Source organism: Mesoplodon bidens (genome assembly GCF_964165515.1).
Source record: "Mesoplodon bidens genome assembly, chromosome: X".
NCBI classification, from domain to species: Eukaryota; Metazoa; Chordata; class Mammalia; order Artiodactyla; family Ziphiidae; genus Mesoplodon; species Mesoplodon bidens.
Genome location: NC_138163.1, coordinates 45,190,351 through 45,215,992, shown reverse-complemented (window position 1 = coordinate 45,215,992; position 25,642 = coordinate 45,190,351). Strand labels below are relative to the sequence as shown.

General features: G+C 36.7%; 1 protein-coding gene across 3 annotated transcripts in view; it reads right to left on the bottom strand.

The window, feature by feature from the left end:
* The window catches only part of AMMECR1 (AMMECR nuclear protein 1), a 107,691-nt gene that overhangs the window by 37,245 nt on the left and 44,804 nt on the right, over positions 1 to 25,642 (bottom strand). For all 3 annotated transcript variants that reach the window (XR_014014294.1, XM_081222890.1, XM_081222891.1), the window contains exon 2: positions 20,803 to 20,913. Coding sequence is in view for 2 of the 3 variants with exons in the window: in XM_081222890.1 (XP_081079016.1) it covers positions 20,803 to 20,913 (111 nt within the window). In the remaining variant the exon portion in view is untranslated. The remainder of the gene's footprint in view (positions 1 to 20,802; positions 20,914 to 25,642) is intronic.

Genomic DNA, 25,642 nt, shown 5'->3' with positions numbered 1-25,642 from the left:
TAGAGTTCCCTGCGCTATACAGTAGGTCCCTGTTGATTATCTATTTTTTATATAGTAGTCTGTATATGTTAATCCCAAACTCCTAATTTATATACTCTCTTTTAAAACACAGGTCTCTTAATGCAAATCAAAACTACAACGAGGTTTCACCTCACTCTGGTCAGAATGGCCATCATTACAAATGGCCACTACAGAATGGCCATCTACAAATAACAAATGCTGGAGAGGGTGTGGAGAAAAGGGAACCCTCCTACACTGCTGGTGGGAATGTAAATTGGTACAGCTACTATGGAAAATAGTTTGGAGGTTCCTTTAAAAACTAAAAATAGAGTTGCCATATGATCCTACAGTCCCACTCCTGGCTATATATCCAGAGAAAACTGTAATTTGAAAAGATACATGCACCCCAATGTTCACAGCAGCACTATTTACAATAGCCAAGACAGGGAAGCAACCTAAATGTCCATCGACAGAGGAATGGATAAAGAAGACGTGCTATATATATACAATGGAATACTACTCAGCCATAAAAAAGAATGAAATAATGCCATTTGCACCAACATGGATGGCCCTAGAGATTATCATACTAAGTAAAGTTATTCAGACAGAGGAAGACAAATATCATATGATATCACTTATATGTGGAATCTAAAAAAATGATACAAATGAACTTATCTACAAAACAGAAACAGACTCACAGACATAGGAAACAAACTTGTGGTTACCAAAGGGGAATGGGGATGGGGAGGGATAAATTAGGAGTTTGGGATTAGCAAATACAAACTACTATATATGAAATAAACAACAAGGTCCTACTGTATAGCACAGGGAACTATATTCAATATCCTGTAACAAGCCATAATGGAAAAGAATATGAAGAAGAATATGTATATATATGTATAAGTGAATCACTCTGCTGTACACCAGAAACACAACATTGTAAATCAACTATACTTCAATTTAAACAAAAAACAAACAATCAAACAAACAAAAAACCATAGGTCTCTTTTATCTACTGGGTTGATCATCTGTGTCAATCTCTGTATCAGTGTTAAAATGAGAGCTATGAGAGGGTCCACAGTCTCAAAATCATCTACATCTGGACACCATAAGCCTGTGACTCTTTTTTTTTCTATTTATAAAATCAATTTATTCATATACAGGTTTTTTTGGTAACATCTTTATTGGAGTATAATTGCTTTACATGGTTGTGTTAGTTTCTGCTGTATAACAAAGTGAATCAGCTATATGTATACATATATCCCCATATCCTCTCCCTCTTGAGCCTCCCTCCCACCCTCCCTATCCCACCCCTCTAGGTGGTCACAAAGCACCGAGCTGATCTCCCTGTGCTATGCGGTTGCTTCCCACTAGCTAGCTATTTTACATTTGGTAGTGTATATATGTCCATGCCACTCTCTCACTTCGTCCCAGCTTACCCTTCCCCCTCCCCGTGTCCTCAAGTCCATTCTCTACATCTGCGTCTTTATTCCTGTCCTGACCCTAGGTTCTTCAGAACCATTTATTTTCAGATGGGAATTTTACTTTTGAAATTATGCCTGGTATAGGCAAATATTTAAGGTGGTCAGCAAACATAAGACACAAGCCAACTGCTGGGCCGAGTGAGGTAGCTCCGAGTTGTTCTGGTCTGGGAGGGTTTTTCCGTGGAAGATCATAGAAGGCATAATCCATACCCAGATAAAACTAAGCACTGGCGATTAATTTTCTAAAGAAATATTAAGAAATAAATGTAGTCATAATACAGATTGGACACTTGTCTAAGATTTTTCACTACTTAATGCTGGACTATTATAATGCATTAGCATTAAAATTAATGTTTGCAATCTTTTATCTGAAGATGGTTCTTTTAACCATATATACAACAGCAACCATCCTGTGATTTTCACTACATTTCAGGGCTTCTCTTCCTTTTGGAAAATACAAGTCGACATTTGTACCTAAGGAACCATCTAAATAATCTTGTGGGATTAGCTGTTCATGTTCACTGTACTATACGAACACTGCTCAAAACTCAGTGACCCTGGCTGATACCTGGAAATGTTATTTTCTTTGTTAATGGAAATTACTGCAATAGGGGCTGGATTCATTGACTCCAGGAAACTGCCCCCATAGGCAGCTTTGACAGTCTAGGCCAGTCGAGGAAGCCGAAGTGTCACAGGGCACTCCTACACGTACTGCAGAGGACACCTTGGATAGAATTACACCAGTCTAAGAGTTTCAGAGTTAGGACATCAGTCAGCTACAATATAAAAACAATTCTTCTAAATTGGAATCATGTTCACAAAACATCTGGAAAGTTCCCCAAAGGAGAAGAGATTACCCAGAAGTATTGCTAAATAGATGGAAGAGAAGATGCTGACTTTTATCATAATACAAAATTCAGTCAGTTTCCATCGTCCTAGACAAATTAACAGATGTGCTGTTTACCTTTAAGGAAGCCTGGAATCTATTTTAATTCAGCCTTGAAACCCAGACGTTCTTAGGTAATAAGTACAGATATTTAAATTCCATAACAACCATCCAGTGTTTACAAACATTTATTTCTTTATAGATTTCTCATCCACAAAATGTATATTTAGTTAGAAAAGGAATTTTGAGGGTTTAGTTGTACATTAACAAATGTTTCAACATCAATGTTTTTTCAAGCAAGTGTAGCCTATAAAAATTATCTTTTATTTTCTGAGTTTTGCTTTGTGGCATGGGCTAAAAGAAAATAATGATATCAAGGATCTTGTTCCCCTATTTTCCTTATTCTGCCTTTATATAAAATAATATATTAAATAATAATACTATCCGATAAAATAATATATATATATTTTTAAAGTGAAGGAGATTAAGAAGTACCAATACAAACTTCCAGTTGCAAAATAAATGAGTCACGGGAATGAAATGTACAGTGTGGGGAATATAGTCAATAATTACCTAATATCTTTGCATGGTGACAGATGGTAACTAGAGTTATCATGGTGATCATTTTGAAATGTATAGAAATATCAAATCACTATGTTGTGCAACAGGAACTAACACACTGTTGTAGGACAACTGTACTTCAAAAACAAACTCATAGGAAAGGAGATGAGATTTGTGGCTACCAGAGGTGGGGGGGAGGGGAGGGGGAATTGGATGAAGGCAGTCAAAGGCACAAACTTCCAGTTATAAGATAAATAAGGACGAGGGATGTAATGTACAACATGATAAAGATAATTAGCACTGCTGCATGTTACATATGAAAGCTGTTAAGAGAGTAAATCCTAAGAGTTCTCGTCACAAGGAAAAACTTTTTTTCTTCTCCTTTTATCTATATGAGACGATGGATGTTTACTAAACTTACTGTGGTCACCATTTCATGATATGTGTAAGTCAAGTCATGATGCTGCACACCTTAAACTTAAAAAGTGCTGTATGGCAATTATACCTCAGCAAAACTGGAGGAAAACAGAAGTGAAATAAGACAATAACACATTAAAGAGGATACTTCACTCTCACTACCATTGAAAGGAAACAATTTTCAATAAAATTTTAATTTAAAAAATCTTCAAGGCTGAAATTCAGAAAAAAAGATAACCTAAGATTAAGGCCAAAATTGCTTTGACATTAAAAATGACTCTTCTACAAGCAATGTGTCAAACGTGTACCTCTTCCCGTGTTGCCTATCACTTGTAATTGTGCCATCTCCCCGTCACATAAGAAAGAACCTTTGGAGCCATTGTCAAGTCTTCCCTTTACCTTACTCCCCACATACAGTCTCATCTTGTTCTGTAACTACCATGTCTCTGTTATACATCTCTTTACATCCTTCCTGCTACTAATCTAATTCAGGCCTGTAGCATCTCTCATTTGGAATATTTAAAATTAGCCTCTGCACTGTTCTGTCTCTATCCTTTTCACTCCATCCGATGTACAAGCAGCCAGAGTCATCCCTAATGATCTTCTTTGCTGAAAATCTTTCAACGGCAATTTAATGCCATTAGAAAAAAAAAAAATCCAGCCCCAGTCTATCATTTTCTCTCCCACTGTTCTCACTGGAGCCCAAGCCACACAGGGTTACTTACTGCTCTCCCCCAAACAACATACACTGTTCTGCCTCCTTGCATTTGGCTCAGGAAGTTTTTTGGACACATAATGCATACCCTCTCCACATCCTCACATTTAAATGTTGAAATGGAGTCTTAAATGTCGACAGAGGTTCAGCTTAAATGTTAGTTCTTCTGTAAAACCTTCTACAGTCTGTCCAACCACAGCTAATTCCTCTAACTTCCAGTAGTGTTGTTTACACATCTAAATAGCACTTATACTTTCTTCCTCATGGTTCTTTTGTGTGTCCATCCATCTCTCTTACAAGACTACAAGCTCATGGAGGGTAGATATCATGCATTGTTCATCTTTGTAGCTCCACAGTACCTGGTACAGTATCATGCTGAGTTAAGTGCTCAATAAATGTGGAATTGAACTGAATAAACCTTATTTCAGCCTGTTGTAATTGAGAAGCACAACTGTCAGGATTCATAATAAATTCTATCTTTAACTACAGCTGTGCTGTTATAATTGCTGCTTATTTAGAGAAAATACTGAATGCATCTTTCAATCAAGCTTTGAAACTACAGTAACTATTCTAAGTTTGAATTACCTTATTAAGAAAATAAGTAGAACAGTAAGAACACTGAAATCTGTAGTAAAATAACACCAATGAAGAAAGACCTTTAACTGTAGATTCAGCTGTACAAGTTCAACCAGTAAACCACAAAGACAGTCTTTTTTTTTTTTTTTACCCAGAATATAAAAAGGGCAATATTAAGCATTGCCCTTAATAGCATGAAAACTAGCGAACAGACACTGGGTACAGCCTTAGTTCTTAATCAGTAAACTGCTCCTTGCTGCAGCTGGATTTGGATCTTCTCCCACTGAAGGGCTGAGTAGATTTGATCCCACTTAATTTCCAAGTCTGACAAAATCACAACTTGGAAGTGGCCTGACTACTGGCAATTGTTAAGCACAGTAAATCCCTTCTCCTTCCACAACTCCCTCAGATGTCCTGCATTCACAACTTTTTTTTATACCAGATGTTTTGTTGAAATTAACACATTCCTATCAAATGCATATCAAAAGGACTTCTTTTTTTCCACTGCATTCTATTTAATCCCCAAACTGTTTATTTGTTACACAGACAAGTATTGCACAGTATTAATTGCAGGGGGAATGACAAGGAAAGTCGGGCTCACAGTAGGGTAGGATCCACTCCCTGAGCGAATATTCCCACAGATAATCACAAACGGGAGGCCTTAAGTCATCTCTCAAGGGGACTTTTTTGAACTTGCTAATAAATACAATGATCAAAATGTTGTCGCAATCCCTAGCCCAGATCTTCTTCATTGGGAAAGAGGGGGTGAAGTACTGTTTTGTTTGTTGAATTCAAGTTTTATTTCTATGTCAACACAGCCTTTCTGTGTGGTTTCATCCACTAACAGATTCAAGCATAGTTAACTAGACACTAATAAATGGCACAACAACGTGAAGACATTACCTGGGATTGCTCACCTCAAACTTTGATCCCCCCAAGGTGTCTGGCCATCACAGAAAGATCATTTCTGACAAACCATCACCCACTAACCCAAACCTTTTTAAGACTAGGAAGTACATGTAAAACTTCCCAGAAATGACCATCTCCGAGGACTTAAAAGAAATACCTGGACAGTAGTGCCACTGTGAATAAAATGTCCCTCGTGAAACAATTCTAATAATCAGCCTTGTGGCACCAAATGCTTATAAGTTGCAATTGTGCACTACAGGTAATATATAGGACGTTAAATATCACTCTCATTTCCTTTCTTCAGGCTATTTCTGTTTCTCATTCATCACATTTGTAGAATTAGTATATATAGGCTTTGCCATGGAAGCACATGTTAAACTTTTATTTCAGTTGTTTCACTTTATAATAGCAAAACTTAGCAGCTGCAACTAGGATACTGAAATATTTTGTCAACCTTGAAAAGCCTCTCATAAGAACTGTGTTCCCGTCCTTCGTTATACGACAACTGATGCAACTGTAAAGCAAATAAGGTGTTAAAAAACTCCTTGACTTAAAATTATAAATAGAAAACAAAATACAGATATGTCTCACCTTAGGTTATATCTAGGTTCCTAAAAATGAAAGTAAATTGCCTTTGTAAAATAATTTTATTGTCCTATGGTTTACATGTTCAGAGATGCTTTAATCTTCATTTCCCACTTCCCTTGCATAGGGTCCTAACATTTTCTTTAATTACCTTACTTACCTAAGTAAACAATTATTTCAGTATACTAAGGGAACTCTCTTATTCAAACATTTATTTTGATCTATGCCTAACCCCCCACAGCTACTTAAGGGGTGCAAAGATGTGAAAAATTTAGCCCAGGCCCTCAAGGGACTATCCATCTAGGTAGGGAAGAAAATCATGTAAGAAACTAAGGACACTGCAAGGCAAGATAAAGCAAGTGCTGTGACAGAGGCACCAAGCAGTGTGTAATGAGCACACAAAAAAAGCAGCAGTAACTCTGGGGGTTTGGGGAAAACCCTGGGTGAATCCTTTGGGAAACAGAAGATGGAATCTGCAACGTGAAACTCGACAGCCACAAGTGTTTACTAATTTATTTGCTTTGAAATTTTTCAATTTTCTTTCTGGAAGGTTTTCTTAGTCTTGAACTTAAAATGGGATACACCTAAGGCAAGAGACAGAACAGCAGCAATCAACTCTGACATTAAACAATTCCACAGAATCTCTGCTCTACCAGGGCCCCATCACCCTTTCCTCCCACCTCTTTGGCCTATGACGTAAGCCTACAAATAACACTTAAGTGCCTTGTTTAGCCTCACTGGCATCCCAAAGACTAAATATGTTACTAATTTCTGGGCTAGCATCCCCAAGCCATTTGCTGGTTTCTCCTCCACTGCATCATTAATTTGCCATGTTGCCATGATTGAGTCTCTGGTATGTGGGACCTTGAATATATGAAATGACTTCTTATACTGGCAAAATTCTTGAAAGCCTATTAAGAAACATGTGACATGGACAATGTACCAACCAACATTGCTATTAAGTTTACAATAATTAACAGGCAGTATATGAATATAAATTTTGAAAGGTATTTTCCTGTCAGATTTTAAAATAACTCTCCTGAAAATAGACTTCCAACGATGTATTACTTGTTTTAGACATAGAAAATTTTTAAAATGGATCAGGGGCAAAAACAGAAGATATTCACAAAGCCTATGGTTCTAAAGTTTTTATTACCACTCACCTCAAAATTTAAAAAAGATAACGTACCCATAAAAGAGTTGCATACGATTTTTAAAAATACATTTAAAAAATCTTCCCTGTCTTCCAAATACTCAGATCCCTGAATCCCAGCTGCAGTAAGAGAGAGACAAAAACTGGATCGTTTTATTTTTTTAAACCCTATGATTGTAAGAAATCGAAGTTTGGTAAAACCGCCATAGTCCGTGACCAAATGCATACAATTCTTTCCTGAAATTCCTTTTTTATTACTATAAGAAAAATGTCCATCATGGATATATTTGCCCTCCATTTATATAGCTGTTTCTTGTTTTATAAGTTGCCCTAAAGAACTTCAAGTTGTAAAAATGAAAACTAAGGCAATAAATTTGGCCTGAATCACCTAGATATTTGGAATATGTTTCCCTAATTATAATTTCCAAGGAACAGACTGATTTCTGCCCCCCAAAATGATGTCTCCCTTTTGACTGACTGTTGAGAAGAGCAGAGCCCCTGAAAAGTCACAGTAGATTTCAGTGGGTTATGCCTGACTAGAAACCTAAAGGCTGAACTGGTATTCCATGGAAACTTGCTGATATTAAATGCAAAAATTGCACAGAGAGAAATCAAAGCTTGGGAAGTGTGTATCCCTGAGAGACTGATCAATTCTGATGGGACTATGGGAGTTCAGAACACCAAACTGGACTGACAGGATAGCTGTGAAGAAAAAAGGCACATGAGGGAGACATTGCACCGCAGGATTCTAAAAGGAAAGAGAACTCAGGAGAAGTTGAGTAAGACTGGGATGAACAGGCTGAGGGTGTAAGGGAGATTCCTGGATTCCCGAGTTAAGAAACTGAGTCCCCGAATGAAAAGTTATTCAATGTTTGTTTGTTTTTCCTGTGAGCTGAGACCAGGGGATACCAGTTGAGTTAGCAGAACAAATAGCTATAAGAAGCTTTCATGGGAGAAGCGGGAGCGATGTTACTGGAGGGGAGCAGTATAGCAATGTGGTTGGGAACACAGACTTTGACAGAGTCAGGTGCAAATTCAGGTACTGTCATGTAAATATGAGCTGTCATTCAGCAAGTCAGTCAACCTCTCTAAGCCCCGGTTTTCCCTAACTGTAATATGTGAAATACCTTCAACTTCACGTTGTTGAAAAGATTAAATGAGGTAACTTATATAAAATACTTAGGACAGGTCCGGCACACCCACAAAAATAGAAGTTATTATTGTGCTTAGGAAATATAACTAGTAGTATGTTGGAGGCATGTTTGGTAAAAAAAAATGGAAATCTAAGATATGAGTAAACTTCATATATATATGAGTTTGTGTGTGTGTGTGTGTGTGTGTGTGTGTGTGTGTGTGTGTGTGTTTTGCTTCGGGCTTCTCAATACACATATCCTATTACACCTGTAGTTTTAGTTGAATAGCTCCAAGGGCATTCTTTACTTTACGGAAATATCCCAAAAACTTGACCCAAGGCAGATAACTTGATGGTGAGATGTTACATTACAAAATGATTATTTTATTACAGGGTGCCTTGAAACTGTATGCTTCTTAACATAAAACTAAAATAAATAAATTTACATACTTTTATGGATCCCTTCTATTGTGGAAATTGTAGTGACAGTCTCCCTGGTGATGTCAGAGGACCTGTGTTCTAACTCCAACACAATTTTGTGTGATAAATTGTTGGGGGTACTAAAAGTTCTAGTGCCAGTTCTATCTCAGAATCTGTGGACTCTCTGGCCCAGCCAATTCCAGAAGTCTAATGTAGGCAGTGAGAGAAGATGCGGTGGCAGCAGCTTCAAAGGTTTCAATAAGGGGCCAGTTAAAATTGTTATGAGTGGGTGGATGGGAGTCAGTTGTAAAGCTGTGTATCTTACCACTCCCAAACTTCTAAAGACTCAGCCATTACTCAGAGGGCAAGTTTAACCACTGCTGGTTAATGTGGCTTTCTATAAAGGATAAAGTGCTAAACACAGGCAATCTTTGACTTCTGGCACTTCAACTATAGCTATGTGGTAACTGGAGCTGTGGTGGTGGGTTTAGAGGTGTTTGAGAATGAAATGACTACTTAACTGGTAGTGAGTTCCAAGTCAGTGGAGAGATTCAGATAGAAGCTAGATGCTCATTTCTTGGGAGACTTTAAGAGAGATTAAAGTACCTGATAGGGGTTGGACTAAGATGACTTCTAAGGATGTCTTCCAGCTATATGGTTCCATGGTGAGCATCAATTCAATCACTTATAGCACTTAGAACAAGAGATTGACCTTATGTTAACCTGCTTTCTAAAGTGTACTGGGTACACTGTCCCCTGGCTCAGTCTAACTCCAAGTGGCCTTAAACTACCCTTCTCACTACCAATCAGCATCGGCAACTCCTACCAGCTCAAGCACGCTGGCAGCAAGAGAAGGTGACAAACCTAAGCTAACAGAAGTAGACACAAAGGGAAAAGAGTGAAAATGGTTCTCAGGATCGAGGAAAGTTGCTACAAAGTCATGAGCCTGGTTTCTGTTGATTTGCTTTGATGTGGCTTGCTAAACTACTGCTGAGAGCAATTTCAAAAGGGAGAAACAAACATGTACAGCTAATCATTACAATCCAATATATTAAGTGTTATAATAGAGGCCTGAACAAAGTGCTACGAGAACACAGAGATGGACCAGCTTTTCTGGGGAGTGTCTAGGAAATCTCACAGAGGAAGTAATGAGCAAGCTGAGTCTTGAAGGATGAGTAGGAGTTGACTGGCTGGAAATGGAGAGAGGTGTGGTTAGCAGAGAAAAAAAAAATGTTCAAAGCCAGAGAGACACAAAAGACTACATTTGGGAAGTGGCGAATAACTGTGCATGGCTGGAGTGTGAGGTTAGGGCCTCTGATGCTGTGCTTTTTAAGAAGGATGGGAATAGGAGATGGGGGGAGAGGCAGGGGCAGACAAAGGATGGTGGCACTTTAGAACATTAACTTTATTCTGAGTGAAATGCAGGCTTTGGAATGACTCTAATTTTACTCTAGACAAGATGGGTAGACAGAGGGAGGGCTTCTTGTCTCGGGTATAAGGATTAACAATAACTGAGGAGAGTTTAGTCATGCCAGTGGGTACGCCTGTACCCATTTTGGTTGATGGGGTAAGTGAGCTGCTCTGAGCAGTAACAAAAGCTATGAAGAGGATGATGCAACAGCATGGGAGGGCACAGATGCTTAGACAGTAGGCACATACCTTAGTGAGCTGATACATGAGGCACAGGAACATCTCAATACACCAGAGATGACAACCTTAAAAGGCAGCCTTTTCAAAAAATGTCTTTTAAAAAGAGCAATTACATTTTATAACATGTCTTTGTAACCTTATGAATTTAACAGTCATCCTTTCACCACTGAAGTGCTTAGGAGTTGCTTTAGCTGAAATCCACTGTTATCTGGGATGACTCCCATCCCTAGCCACTACTCTTTATTGGAGGTGGAAATTCAGGAAAAAGGAACTAATACACAATTTCTCCAGGCTTCTCTGAGGCCAGGGATCCAACCAGAGACCTCCCCTTTTGTCCACAGCATTTTCAGGCCTGTTGAAACCCAACCTGTGTTCTCGGTCCCACCGCTACTCCAGAGCTCTTTTTCCAATGTCACATTGGCTCTCTTCAGAGAGCTTGTGAAATGAAACTAACATTTTTAACATTCTCTTTTTTTTTCTTTGAGATTCAAAGCAATTATTATTAGACTTACTATTAACTACTTCTGAGACAGCTCAGCCTGGGGTACTCCAAATGTAGCATGTTTCATATGCTGAGACAATGCTGAGGTTTGGGGTGTGGTACTGGATCATCCACATGCTCTTACCTGAGGCCCCTTATAATGCACTGCCCAGGGTCTAGGGTGCAGGCTGTGAGTCAGAGCAAAACAAAGTGAAGTGGTCCAAATGGGGATTAAACCTGTGACCTCATTAGCAGTGGAAGTCTAACTGCAGCGTATGGTTATTTACTGCTGTTCATAATATTGCAATGCAGCTCCACTCATTTAAAAGGCTTAGCAGCCTTCTCCCTACCTAGGTAAGCAAATCAATCCCCCTTAGCCAAAGAGCAACAGAAGGCCCTCTTAGAAGAATGGCTTAGGGTTAAAGCAGCCTGAAGAATTTAAGAGAGATCCTCTTTCCTCCCATCTTTAGTGAAGTGGTAACCTTTTAAATCAGCTTTGTGGAACATATAAGTCAGTACTGAAAGTAGCCGGGTATAGGAACGGGAAGTTGAGTTCTGGGCAATCCCTTTAATTAAAGCCTCTGAAGGATTTGTTTTATGGCTTTTTCTGATCTTCTCTTTCACCACTAGAAAGGACACAAGAGTTGGCACTTCAATGTATAAATGTTAAAAATGAGGCTTAAATATGGGATATAACCTGCTAACCGAATTTGAATGATGAAGCCTATACTTTCAATATATTTATTTACAAGATAGCTTCGTGAGCTGAAGTAAAATTGTAAAACTAACAGAAAAGTTTTCTGAACAGGAGACCAACTGTAAATCTATACTTTATGAATCTAATGTATTCTCTTCACTTTTAAATTTTAACATACTAAAAATGTACATTTGATATTAACGATAATTAGAGCTACATTCTCAGTAGAAGGTGTTAAATACCAATTTTCACCTTTAAAAATCCTTAGCACCTATGAAATTCTTATTCCAGTAGAACTTTTTTTTAAGTTACCATTTGTCCATGCCTACTTTATTTGTTATGTAGTATGGGTGTTTTAATTTACTTCGTTAACAAGAAGCAGCTCAGAAAATGTAGCTCTTTAGAACAAGACATACTGAATGTTTGCTCTTTATTTAAAAAGTGAGAGAGAATGTAAAAAAATCTGGAAATTGTTTCTAAGACAAATATATTTATAATGCAAGATAAAGGGCTAACAGTAAGTGTTTAGGCTTTAAAGAACACCAAATTGTTATCAATAATGAAAAGGAAATGTTTTCCAAAGTCTACTACTTTGGATATCCACATATGAGGTACTTGAAAGTTTGGGGGAAGGGCAAAGATCACAGAGGAGGGCTGTTTCTTTTGCCTTTTAAGGAGATCTTTTAAAAAGCATTTGCTCATGCTCATAAGATAATAGCTGAAAATTTAATATTAAATTGCTGCACAAAAACCTCAACATTCAATTATTTTAGAGTACTCAAATTACTAGCAACATTGTCCCCTAGAGTGGTAAGAGTATATTATTTGCATGATAATCTAGAATGAACAGTCACCTTGAGCATACATTGGTGTGAGCATCTTGTTCTTCCAGAACACTAAGATACAAATCTGTTCTCTTGTTCGTTCAGGCCCTAATGACTCAAATACTTCAGACATTCATAAGTAGACCCAATATTTATTTTTTAAATGTTTAGACAAAAGTAAATACTTTGTTAAATGCCTATGGTATGATTTTAGACCACATCTAATATGATACTAATTTCATACAATATTTGTGCTCTAACTTATCTTTACCACTTCATCTTTCATCAGAAAAAATGAAGAATATCTCAAGCAATGATTCTCAGGAAAGGAGGTAGATATCAGTTTACTGGACTGACACAAAATATGAATTTATTTTAATGGGACAAGAGGAAAGTGGAATCTAAACTGTTAACTTTTAATTTTCTTCATTTGCCAAACATCAGGCTATAATCCAACTGGTTCTAGATATTCTTTGGTGAAGAGTGTGTGTGTGGGTACTCTGTTTCTGAGGTTTTATTGTTTTCCATAGCAAGTTCATTCTGCCTCCCTTCAAAATATGTGTTAGTAAAATCTCTCAAAACACCCAATACCTTGTATGTGGTCACTTTGATAATAATAATTTACACACATCCCTATAATCTGGACTTTTTTTTGTCCACGTAGGATAAAAACAAACCAAAAAGTGGTATAAAGTGTTCTGCTTTTACTCAAAGTGAAGTAGGGATGGACCAAATAAAATAATTTCATAAATTGCTTTAAATACATTTCTGCTTTTATTACAGATGTAGAATATCCGTTCATCCATTATCACCGCCTCTGACTTTTTGGCAAAAGTCACTTTCTACCTAGGACTGTAATTATTTATATAGCTTATCTCTCCTAGTACATTATAAACTCCTAAAGCAAAATTTAGACTAGATTTACAGGATGAACTGTTTAAACATAATTAAAGGGAGAAAGAGCAAAGGGGTAAGGTTTAGAGTTAGATGTAAGAATAGGGTCAATTTCCTGTAGTTTACCCTCTCCTTATGAAACAGAAACCAAGAGCTCTGACAGGGCAAAAACCCATTTTCAGCTTCTCTCACACCTTCACCTTTTTCAGATGGCTTTTTCTGATTTTCTACCCAAAGGCATTGTGCCTGTGGCTCTTAATCAAAGCAGCACAGGGATTCCAAGTAGAGACTCTGAAGGTCTGAAGGATGTGATAAGGAATTAGAATCTGATATACTCACTACACTTAATTTCTGTGGCAGTAGGTGCTATATGAATTCAGATAATTCTCTGTAACTCAGGAGTCATCACCCATACTGGGAATGGTTCTTGCTCTTTGGTTTCTCCTGGCCAGTTTTTGGCCACATCTCTGCACATTAGCACAACCACGGGATAATGAAGGAGTATATTAAGCTAGCGGCTAAAATCAAGATTCCAGAACTCCACAGATTATATTTAGCTGTGCTATTCTATGGATAATTTCGAGTAAAAGGCATGTAACAATCTAGGTTCCAAACTACACCTCAAATTAAATGCTTATGAAATCTGACAAACACTTAATTTCTCATTTGGTAATTTATACACTGAAACTAACAAATTAGGTATACCTTTTAGGACTCAAGCCATGCCACCTTTTGTAAAAGGCAACAAAATGTAGATTGTAAATTAAGATAATTAATTTTGCATAGTGTTTTTGATAGATCTAATTTCTCTCTCCAAAAAGCATATTTTAGCCAGGAGCCTTGCCCCAGACACTTGCCAAAAATAGTCTGGCCTTAACATCTCCAGAATGAGCTTTGCTGACAAGAGTGTACAGTCAGAAGTGACTCATGTACAGCTTTTCTTTTCATAAGAAAAATCAATCCGGCTGATATTACCGTGAGGAGTGGGGGGAGCTTGCTTAAACTAATTATTCACTGTGAGCCAAGTCTAGTTACCTAAAATAATCAAGAAAAAGAATGATCACAAAATAGTCCGCCCTGAGGCGGAAAATATAATTATGCTGCTTTCAATGGTTTTAAACTCATACTGCTTTAGAAAAATGCCAGATTACAACACCAAAATATAAAAGCAAACTTGGTTTACAATGAATCTAGTTACCCAAAAGTACCCAATCTAGCCAGGACCTTTGAAAGTAATAAAGTAGGTCTGTTAGCTATTTGCAGTATCCCAAAAAGCCTAATAGTAAGTGAACATTTGTTAACATGTAAACAAACAATCATCCTCTCTCCCTCATCCCCCCCTACACACACACACACACACACACACACACACACACACACATCACCTTTTATGTGGTCACCCTATTCCCTAGAAAGAACAAACCTCTCTTGCTATTTTCCCAGAATTAAGCAGTGCAAAAAAGTGGCATAGTTCTGGATCAAGCTCCAGACACTGCCTGCACCTGCATAATTATTTCACTGCCAAGATGTCTAAGAACAACCAAGTAAAGGGGAAGAAAGGAAAGACAGTCTTTTAAGCATGATGATAGGCCGTATTCCTGTTTGATGAAATAAGAACACATCTATTAATCACTTACATATTCTAGAAAAATTATTATCAACTTGAATTTACATAAAGAAATAGACCTAATACAATGGAATATTACTCAGCCATAAAAAGAAACGAAATTGAGATATTTGTAGTGAGGTGGATGGACCTAGAGTCTGTCATACAGAGTGAAGTAAGTCAGAAAGAGAAAAACAAATACCGTATGCTAACACATATACAGGGAATCTAAGAAAAGGTCATGAAGAACCTAGGGGTAAGATGGGAATAAAGACACAGACCTACTAGAGAATGGACTTGAGGATATGGGGAGGGGGAAGGGTAAGCTGTGACAAAGTGAGAGAGTGGCATGGACATATATACATACATATATACACTACCAAACGTAAAAGAGATAGCTAGTGGGAAGCAGCCGTATAGCACAGGGAGATCAGCTTGGTGCTTTGTGACCACCTAGAGGGGTGGGATAGGGAGGGTGGGAGGGAGGGAGACGCAAGAGGGAAGAGTTATGGGAACATATGTATATGTATAACTGATTCACTCTGTTATAAAGCAGAAACTAACACACCATTGTAAAGTAATTATACTCCAATAAAGATGTTAAAAAAAAAGAAATAGACCTACACTTCACTGGAAAATTATTAACCAAGATTTTAAGGAATTTTCTTTGACTGAGATGTTTGTGTTCATCTATATTAATTGTAATTCTCCTCTTTATAAAAGTATATAATCTAAGTACTAAAAAAGAGGAAACAAATTTGTCTTTGCTTTCTAACATGTAAAAGCCACTAATGCAACTAGCTTGATAAGTACTAGAAATTATTCCTTTTCAAGTGGGACAAAGAATATTTCTACCTTGAAGTTTTGACCACTAATAAATACACTAATCTGTGAACTTTAATTTCACCATGGATAAACTTCTATCAATAATTCTGAGCTCTCCATCCTGCTTCTTATTTGCTATAATCTTTCCTGCATTTACTCAGGTCAAGGAAATAATAGTCTATTTAATAGTTCAATGTTGTAATTCTCACAAAGTTTTCCTGCTACCTACACAGAAACTATGTATTTTTACAATTGGGAGAAATCCTCAGCCTACTTATAAGGTCTTATTCCAGTCTACAATAAATCAAAATTTCAATTAGGAGAACATAAAACTTGACTATGACAAGTATTTTAATTTTAAAACAGTATATTTATACATAAAACTTAATCCAGGATAGGCATTTCATTTAAAAAGTACCTGGTCATTTTTTACATTTAGGTTTTAGAGATTAAGGGACCACAAACAAACTAGATCATTATCCTCTATAAAATGGTTAGCTTTTTAAAAAGGAAAGGGTACTCATACGGATTTTTTGCGTGCCCACGTTCATAGTAGCTTTATGTGCAATAGTCAAAAAGTAGAAGCCACCCAAGTTTCCATGCATGGATGAATGGACAAACAAAATGTGGTAGATACATACAATGGAATATTATTCAGCCTTAAGAAGGAAGGAAATTCTAACACATGCTACAACATGGATGCACCTTGAAGACATTATGCCAAATGAAATGAGCCAGTCACAAAAGGACAAGTACTGTATGATTCCACTTATGTGAAGTACCTAGAAGAATCAAATTCATAGAGACAAAGTAGAATGATGGCTGTCAGGGGCTGGGGGAAGGGGAAATGGGAAGTTAGTGTTTAGTGGGTACAGAGTTTCGGTTGGGGAAGATGAAAAAGTTCTGGAGATTTATGGTGGATGGTTGCACATCAATGTGAATGTACTTAAGGCCACAGAATTATACACTTAAAATTGGTTAAAGTGGTAAATGTTATGTTACGCATATTTTACAATAAAAAATAAAGAGTGGGGGCTTCCCTGGTGGCGCAGTGGTTGTGAGTCCGCCTGCCAATACAGGGGACACGGGTTCGTGCCCCAGTCCGGGAAGATCCCACATGCTGCGGAGTGGCTGGGCCCGTGAGCCATGGCCGCTGGGCCTGCACATCCGGAGCCTGTGCTCCGCAGTGGGAGAAGCCACAACAGTGAGAGGCCCGCGAACCGCAATAAAAAAAATAATAATAATAAATAAATAAATAAATAAAGAGTATAGCTGGATAACATTATGAAAACTGAATAATAATCTATCTAGTCACAGATGAAGACAGTGAGTATCCAGATATCCTAATTTTTTTAAAAAAGACACCTATACCTGATGAGTCTTTAATTTCACTGTTTATTTTTTGTTTTGCTCTCTCCTTCCCTTTTATCCCAAATACCCTAAGTTCATTTGATTCCATTTAAAAGTTTTATGATTTATAGGTTTTAAGACCAGACTCCAAGAATCACCAACTATTATGTTCAGAAGAATTGTATTCCTCTTGAAGTCTAATCCATTATTTACATGTAGCCAAAGAACACAATTTCATAACACACAGTAGTACATTTTTGTAATAAGCATTATCCTTTTCTACAGTATTAATCCAAGTCAATTTTCTTCTGACTAGTCTATGCAACCCTGAGTAATATACTTTTTATGATCCCATCTATGGATTTTCTGGAATTTAAAATAATGTTCTAAATTTTCAGTCTTAACTGCTAACTAGAATTTTTTTTAGGTTTTTTTTTTATTAGTTTCTGCTTTATAACAAAGTGAATCAGTCATACATATACATCTGTTCCCACATCCCTTCCCTCATGCATCTCCCTCCCTCCCTCCCACCCACCCCATCCCACCCCTCCAGGCGGTCACAAAGCACCGAGCTGATCTCCCTGTGCTCTGCGGCTGCTTCCCACTATCTATCTACCTTACGTTTGGTAGTGTATATATGTCCATGCCTCTCTTTCGCTTTGTCACAGCTTACCCTTCCCCCTCCCCATATCCTCAAGTCCATTCTCAAGTAGGTCTGTGTCTTTATTCCTGTTTTACCCCTAGGTTCTTCATGACATTTTTTTAAATTCCATATATATGTGTTAGCGTACGGTATTTGTCTTTCTCTTTCTGACTTACTTCACTCTGTATGACAGACTCTAGGTCTAGAATTTTTGAAGAATTATTGACCCATGATTAAACAGTTTATAGGAACCTGCTTTCAAGTTCATTATTTTCACCATGAAGCTACAAAACATATATTCTCAGAAAATTTTATTTTATCTTATCTTAAATGTAGTAGTTAAGAGCTTGGACTTTGCAGTCAGATGGCCTGGGTTTGAATCCTGTTTCTACCACTTACTAGATGTGTGAGTGGGTATATTAGTTACATTCTCTAAATCTCAGTTTCCTAATTTTTAAAATGTGGATATTAATACCTAAGAGTTGTTGTGAGGACCATGCATATAAAGTTCCTCTGCAGTGTCTGACATGTAGTAACTTCTTAGTAAATGGTAGCTATTAATACCACTAATAACAACAGCATGTAGAAATGATAAGTGCCCTATGGGACTGAAAAACATTATACTGCAACTTTTTAAAATGATGCCACAGTTTTGACTCTAAAATGAATCCAGAAAAAAGAGCAACTGTATATTTTAAGACTTGTTTTCTTTGTTCGTCTCTTCCAAATAACTTCATTCTTATTATCATATTAAGCAAAAGAAATGAAGCCAAACCAAAATGAGAAGACCAGGTACATATATGTGTATATACACACACAAACACACATACCTCTCTAATGTGCTGTATACAATTTCAGGAAATTGTATAGAAACATGGCGGGGGAAAGCTGAAAAGTAAACAGGAAGAGCCACAGACTACACCTGTATATGTACAAATACAAATACAAATGTAGGCAAATTTCTAAGTCCAACTATTTGAATGATTCATTCAGAATCATATTATAGTCAGAAAAAATATACTATAATTCTTCTGGTAATTGCCCTAGGAGACAGATTCACAAGTCCAGAAAAACTGGATATTTTCATCCCTTTTTATCAATGTAGGCAAAAGAATTTCATATTTTAAGTAAAAACAAATTGCTACTATAGTTACTACTACTAAGGATTTCTAAAGTATATAATATTTGATACTGGGATTTCTGCCACAGTTTCACTTGAAAGTACAAAGGTTTTCTATACTATCAATTCAGGCTCCCCAACTATAAAGAAAAATGGAAATTTTATAACATACTTCTGTTTCTGAAAATGTGTTCCTTGGAGCACTAATGGCATAAGACACGAGGGTGGGAGGATAAAAGGGTTCTGTAGTCAAAAAAGTCTGGGAAATGCTGCATTCTGTATCCCTCAGAGATTCACCACACTATTAACATAAAAGGTTCTGAGAAACCCTGCAGTGAGCAGAGCTGTTTAAATTCATTTAACTCATGTTCCCAAAATTTATTTAGCCATAGAATTCTTTTTTCAAGCAATACCAAGGAACTGGTATTTCTCATAACAACTTATTTTAGGAAATATATAATAAATTGCCTTTGATTAGCTGTTTAAAATGTAATTTCATATGCACCTGTCCTGGCAGAATTTGCTAAAGTCCCAAAATGAGTCCATGGTATTTCGTGTCAGGGAAAAAAAAATCTAACATGCCTAGACTTATAACTGTACTATCTTTAGTAAGTTGTAGTTATTTCCAGAATGTGTGTTTCAACCCCCTTTCTGCCTAATTATTATTTAATCAAGTCCAAACACCCCATTTCTAATACCTGTGAAAATCTAAGAATGAACATGACCCTCCAAGCCTTTCCTTTTCTTTCTGGGCTTCAGTGTAAGCTAAGAAAATCCTGTAGCTGTGAGCTACATCTTCAAATATAAGAATACTAAACTCAGTTGCTAGCATTTTATTAACTGGTGCTATGAGCAGCATTTGTGCAATTCTATAGTAAAATAATGAATCTTCCACAACATTAATCCTGAAGCAAAGTAGTGACTGACTATTACTTCATTCCCCTGACATCTCCCTAATACTCCTATTAAGTATATAGAACAAAGTACTGTAATTACTACTTTATCTGTTGGAGATTGAGCAACTTGCCACAAGTACCAATAGTCAGCAGGGACCAATTTCTTGTTGGACAGACACTGTGCATATTACAACTATAGAAACTGTATCAGATAATCACCCTGAAATATGAACAAAAACAGGAAATTCCTTTGCTAATAGCTTATTATTTAAGGAATTTTCCTCTTTTGAAATAATTTTGGAACACAATTTGTTAGAAATCTAAACTTGAACCAAAAAAATCTGATGGCATGCTAGATAGCTTTTTGTGAGTTCAGAAATTAAGAACAAAGTCTTAACAACTGTAATGAGGCATTCATTACTTTGTCCTTGTGTTGGATGAAACAAAATAAGTAAGCTGCAATTAATTCTGGGTAAAGTGTGAATGTGAATGATTATGCTGCCAGGCTGTTGCATCACTTTCTTCTTAGGTTCTCCCTTCAATTCCAAAAGTACATAAAAGTGTAACAAAATGTGTGAGATGGAATAGACATAAACAATTTTTTAAAGCCTAACAAAGAAGACACAATGACTATTATTATGGAAATAATACATTTAAGTAACCCATAGATATTTGGTCATTGATTTTCAAGTTATACAAAATAAGATGGCCACTGAAAGAAAAAAAAAACACTTTAAGACATCTATGGCAGAATACATGTAATCACAGTATTTTATGTTATGATAATATATATCAATAACATTTTATCAGAGACAAGGCAAATGGTCGAAGAGAAGAAAAAAGTCTGACATGAAAGGAGTCAAGAGTGTTGACAGTTCAGGAAAGAAAAAGGAGTTAAAGTATCAGGTTCAAGTTTCGTAAGTTTTTTCTTTTTTTTTTTTAAATGTAGAAGCAGAGGTAACAAAAATTGGTCTTCACCTGGTAAGTGTGTACTCCCTGAGTCCTGAATGCAAATTCATGGCAGAAAAAGTACCTATGCATCCACGCAATCTTTTGTCTCGACCAATCTTCCATGTTACAAACAGTGGGCTGTAATGGAAGATAAAAATAGGGTAAATCAATCAATTCAATTAAAAGAAGTATTTGTTGAATATTTACTATATCAAGGTTAGGTGCCTGAGCTATAAAGACCAGAAGACAGGCCCTCAGGGGCTTAGCATCTAGCCCAGTAGGACTGCATTTAGCAACAATTATAGCTATGCTGTATTGAATGTATTCTATATGTTAGAAAGCCCAATAAATGGTTTTAACAGATTATCTATGTTAATCCTCATTAACAACTCTAGGAGGCTGATACTATTACTAACATTCCTATCTTACAGCTGAGGCAGTCCCACAGTTAATACATCATGAAGTAGGAACTCAAACCTGGCCAATCTTGACTACACAGCCATTACTACCTCATTCCTCATTTAAACCTCAAGTCACTGATTGATTCCTAAGTCTAGTCTAGAAAATCAGGGGAAAAAATAAACAGATTTAATAAATACTTACTGAATGTATGGGGGGTTGGTGAGCAAAGCACTGTGAAAGGTGCTACTGGAGATACACAGTTGCCTAAAACATAGTCTTTGCTCTCTGGGAGCCAGTACAGGAGGAGGGCATGTTCACAGCTAACTAACGTACAGGAGGAGGGCATGTTCACAGCTAACTAACACAAGGCAAAAGGAAGTAAGTGCTATAAGCCATGTCGAAAATGCCATAAATTAAGCTACTGGGATAGGAGAAAATTTCAGTGACTTTGATCATCTTCAGCTTGGCCTAGAAGAACGAGTAGGGTTTGGAGAGGTGAAGGACAACAGCAAATATTAACAAAGTAATACTCTGAAACCAGAAAGTTTATCTTAATTTTCAGATAAAATTATTGCCAATAAATACAATCATCAAACATCAAAATATCAATTATAATAAAATGGCAACAAGAAAATAATTTAGTTGTTTTGACTGTTGTTGTTTTAAGAAGGGTAATATAGTTTTAAATGAAGTTTAATACAGTAGATGTTTGGATTCTGCAGCAAAGCACTGATAGTCTCAATTAACGGTTAAGTTTAAAAGCAATTCGTTTCTAAACAGAAGCAACTTTGTCAGATTTTATGAAATAAATTAATTTATACATTTTAGGACATTTTGTAAAAAGATTAATACCCTACAGTTGGGGATGGTTCCTGTTAATATGAGTATTCACAGTATTATTGGTAAAATATAATACATTTCTGCTTTCTAAAAATTAAAATTTTGGGGGGATATACCATATGTCATATATCTCTTATAATATGCTGTTAAGTTGGAGAACACATTCTTTATTTAAAGTACTCTCTAATCAGTCATCAGCAGTTGGGGAAAAAGTTCAAGTACTTCAATCACCCACCTCGAACATTTAAATTATGCTGTGTTCTGACAAGTAACCACAATGGCAGACAGGTTCCCAAATAAATAATGCAAACCAGGGAACAGTACTAAGAATTACCTCCTTCCAAGAGCCAAATGCCCAGAGGCATTGAAAAAGATGACTAAGTACAAGGCCAAGTTTTGTCAATGTTAGTATTCACATGCTGGATGACCTACACTAAAGGCCCTAAAATAAAAAGCAAAAGGTAAATTCCAGGGTTTTTTTGTTTTTGTTTTGCTTTCTACATCATATATACTATCTTATAACTTGAGACAGGATTCTAATGCTCCAGCTGAAATTTTTCTCTAATTGCTCTTGACTAGTAGTTGATCAGGAAGGTAAGTATTAGATGGGATCACTTTCTCACCAATTCTTCTATTACTCATACAAATACTAGTATCCTAAAATTCACACACGTTATCTTTAAAGATGAATTTCACCTCTTCCATTTTTCACCTTCTAATTTGGTAGAGTCAACGTCAGCAACCAGTAAATGGACAGTAAGAGGTCAATCCTCTCCCATAGCAATGCCTATACAAAAGAGCTGTGTGTAAGACAGGTCCCTTGGCAGATTCAGAACAAAGTGAATCATACTGTAACACACACACACACACACACACACACACATATATATATATATATATATATATATATATATATATATATAAAACATGTCTTTAAAATATCATTGATGGTTTCTCAATAACACAGAACTAAGTTGTATATTCTCTTCCTCAGTGACTTGAGTGGAAACCTAAAAGTATGAGTGAACTCATTTCCTATCAAAAACATGGAAGTCATTTACAAGTACTTTACCTTCAATCCTCTTGTTTATCCCACTAAAATAGATATGTACACCATTCTTACTATAATCCTGTCTATTCAAGCAAACTTTCCAAATTTGTAGAGTAAATAAAAAAAGAACACCATTAAACACTACACTATGAAATGTGTTGGAGGGCATTCAAACACATAGTGGGAGAAATTATACACAGTTTCTTATTAGGCTATGCTATGACTGATGAAGGGATGATTCACTCAGAGGGTAGGGTGCTAGAGGATAAGCTGCATTTTGCCAGGCACTCCATAATAAGATGTAAAAGTACACAACACTTTCAGGGACCAGGAAGTAGTCTGCCAGTATTGATAACTTGTTATTGTCTCTTCCAGATTTAACATTCTATGAATTTTAGGCACTGTTGAGTATATGTTCTCAAGAGCCCTCATAAGAGGCAGAGCAGATACAGAATCATCTGTACTCTCCCTGTTCCTTACCTGCCCCAGGAAACATCCTCTTTGGGGGTTGGTATTGCAGGGAAGTATCTGTGTCAAAGATGGGAGGGATTGCTACTTGACAACCCCACTGTGTTTAGGACAGATGCCTGAAGATGGAAGAAATCAGACTTTTAGTAGACAGAATAAAACTATTCCTTCAAAATCTGGGACTCTAATTTTTCATTTGCAAATGCCCATCCAATGTCTTTTATAAAGAACATGTATATGGAAATTTAAAAAAACAAAATATCTAAAAGCAATATTTAATGGGGAAAAGAACTTGGGAAGTTAAGCACTTTAAAGTAGACTGAAACAGAATAAACACCACGGAGCATGAGAGATTGTATCTTGTGCGTGACAACTACTTTACACAGGGCAATGATTATGGGAACATTCAACACATATTATCTAAACATAGCAACAAAGGTTTTTCTTTTCCCAACACACAGAGGGAAGAAATAGGCAATTTCATTCTTAAATGTGTTATTAAAACATGTATGAGTTCCCCAAAAGACATTAGACATCAGCATAATCAGAGACAGATCAAAGTAGAAAAAGGGATTTGAGCCTGTTGAGAGGAGCTGCTTACTCAATGACAAGGAAGTAAGGAAAACAGTTTATAGTAAGACAAAAAGTGAAGGTTTTTGGAAAATACTTTTACCGTATGGTTTGAGGCTACCTATATATATTGAAGAAATACTACAAACCAGAAAGGGGCTCAAAATAAAATGAAATATTAATGGAAATGTTTATCTGAAGGTAACCAGACATAGCTTTTTAAGGAATTTTCCCACTTCTGAACAGTTTGTGCCACTATGTTCTGAGAAATGTTTGGAGGAAAGTAAACTCTCTCCATTTTTCCAAGTCTGTAGACAGGAACAGGAAATAACCACCTAATCTAGGTAAATCTTCCCTGCCAACTGGCAGCCAGTACTATCAGGTCAATAGTAGCTCTCAGGGGAAATGTAGTTGTGCAGAATCAGCAAAAGTCCAGAAAAGCAATGTAAATCTGAGCGGGATACTCCCCAGTCTAAGCTGCATGCCACTTCCTATGCCCCGCTTCTGAGACTATTCTATTGATGCAGACCAGGAAAAATTAGAAATATGTTTGTGGGAGAGGGGTACAACTATGAAAAAGGTGTATTTACTTAATTTTTTAACCATAAATCCTATCTCCCCTGCCATACCAAGGCAAATACAGGTTAAAAATACACTTAGACATTAGCAAGCCCCTAATCCGGCAATTTGCTCTTCTTTAGAATGAGATTTGTAGGCGGTAACATTAACAACTCAATGTCAATCCCCACCAATATACTAATTACTGTAACAGGGGTATTCAACAAGGTTATTTATATTGTAGGTAGATACAGGAAAAGAGAGACGTCCTCTAGCTTCATTCTTTTCTTCTGTCATCAAATAATGGTTGCTTTTCAACTGAACTCAAGTTCCTCACCAACTTAGTTCAAAAAATCCAACTGTATTACTCATAACATCCAACTCAGTACCATAATTCCACAGTATCTAGATGCTCAGAGAAACACAGAAATGGCAGAGTCTTCCCTCCACAACCAGGTTAAAACCTTTCATGTCCTATTTCAATACAAACAAGCTATATATCTCATTTCCAGACTATATAAACAACTGATTCAATTTGTAAAAATATACTCAATTATGGTTAAATCCTATATTAGTCTGCTCGAGCTGCCATAACAAAATACCACAGAGAAGGTGGTTTAAACAACAGAAATTAATTTTCTCACAGTTCTGGAGGATAAGAAGTCGGAGATAAAGGTTCCAGGAGGGTTCTGTTTCTGAGAGCTCTCTTCCTGGCTTGTAGATGGCTGCTTAGTCTTCACATAGCCTTTCCTCTGAGCTTCAGAAGGAGAGCGAGCATCCACAAGAGCTCTCTAGTATCTCTTAAAAGGACACTAATCCTATTGTATCACAGCCCCATCCTTATGACCTCATTTAACCTTAATTATCTCATTATTGGCCCTCTCTCCAAATACAGTCACATTAGGGGTTAGGGTTTCAACATATGAATATTGTGGGGACACAATTCAGTCCATAGCAAATCACTAACAAAAACTTTAG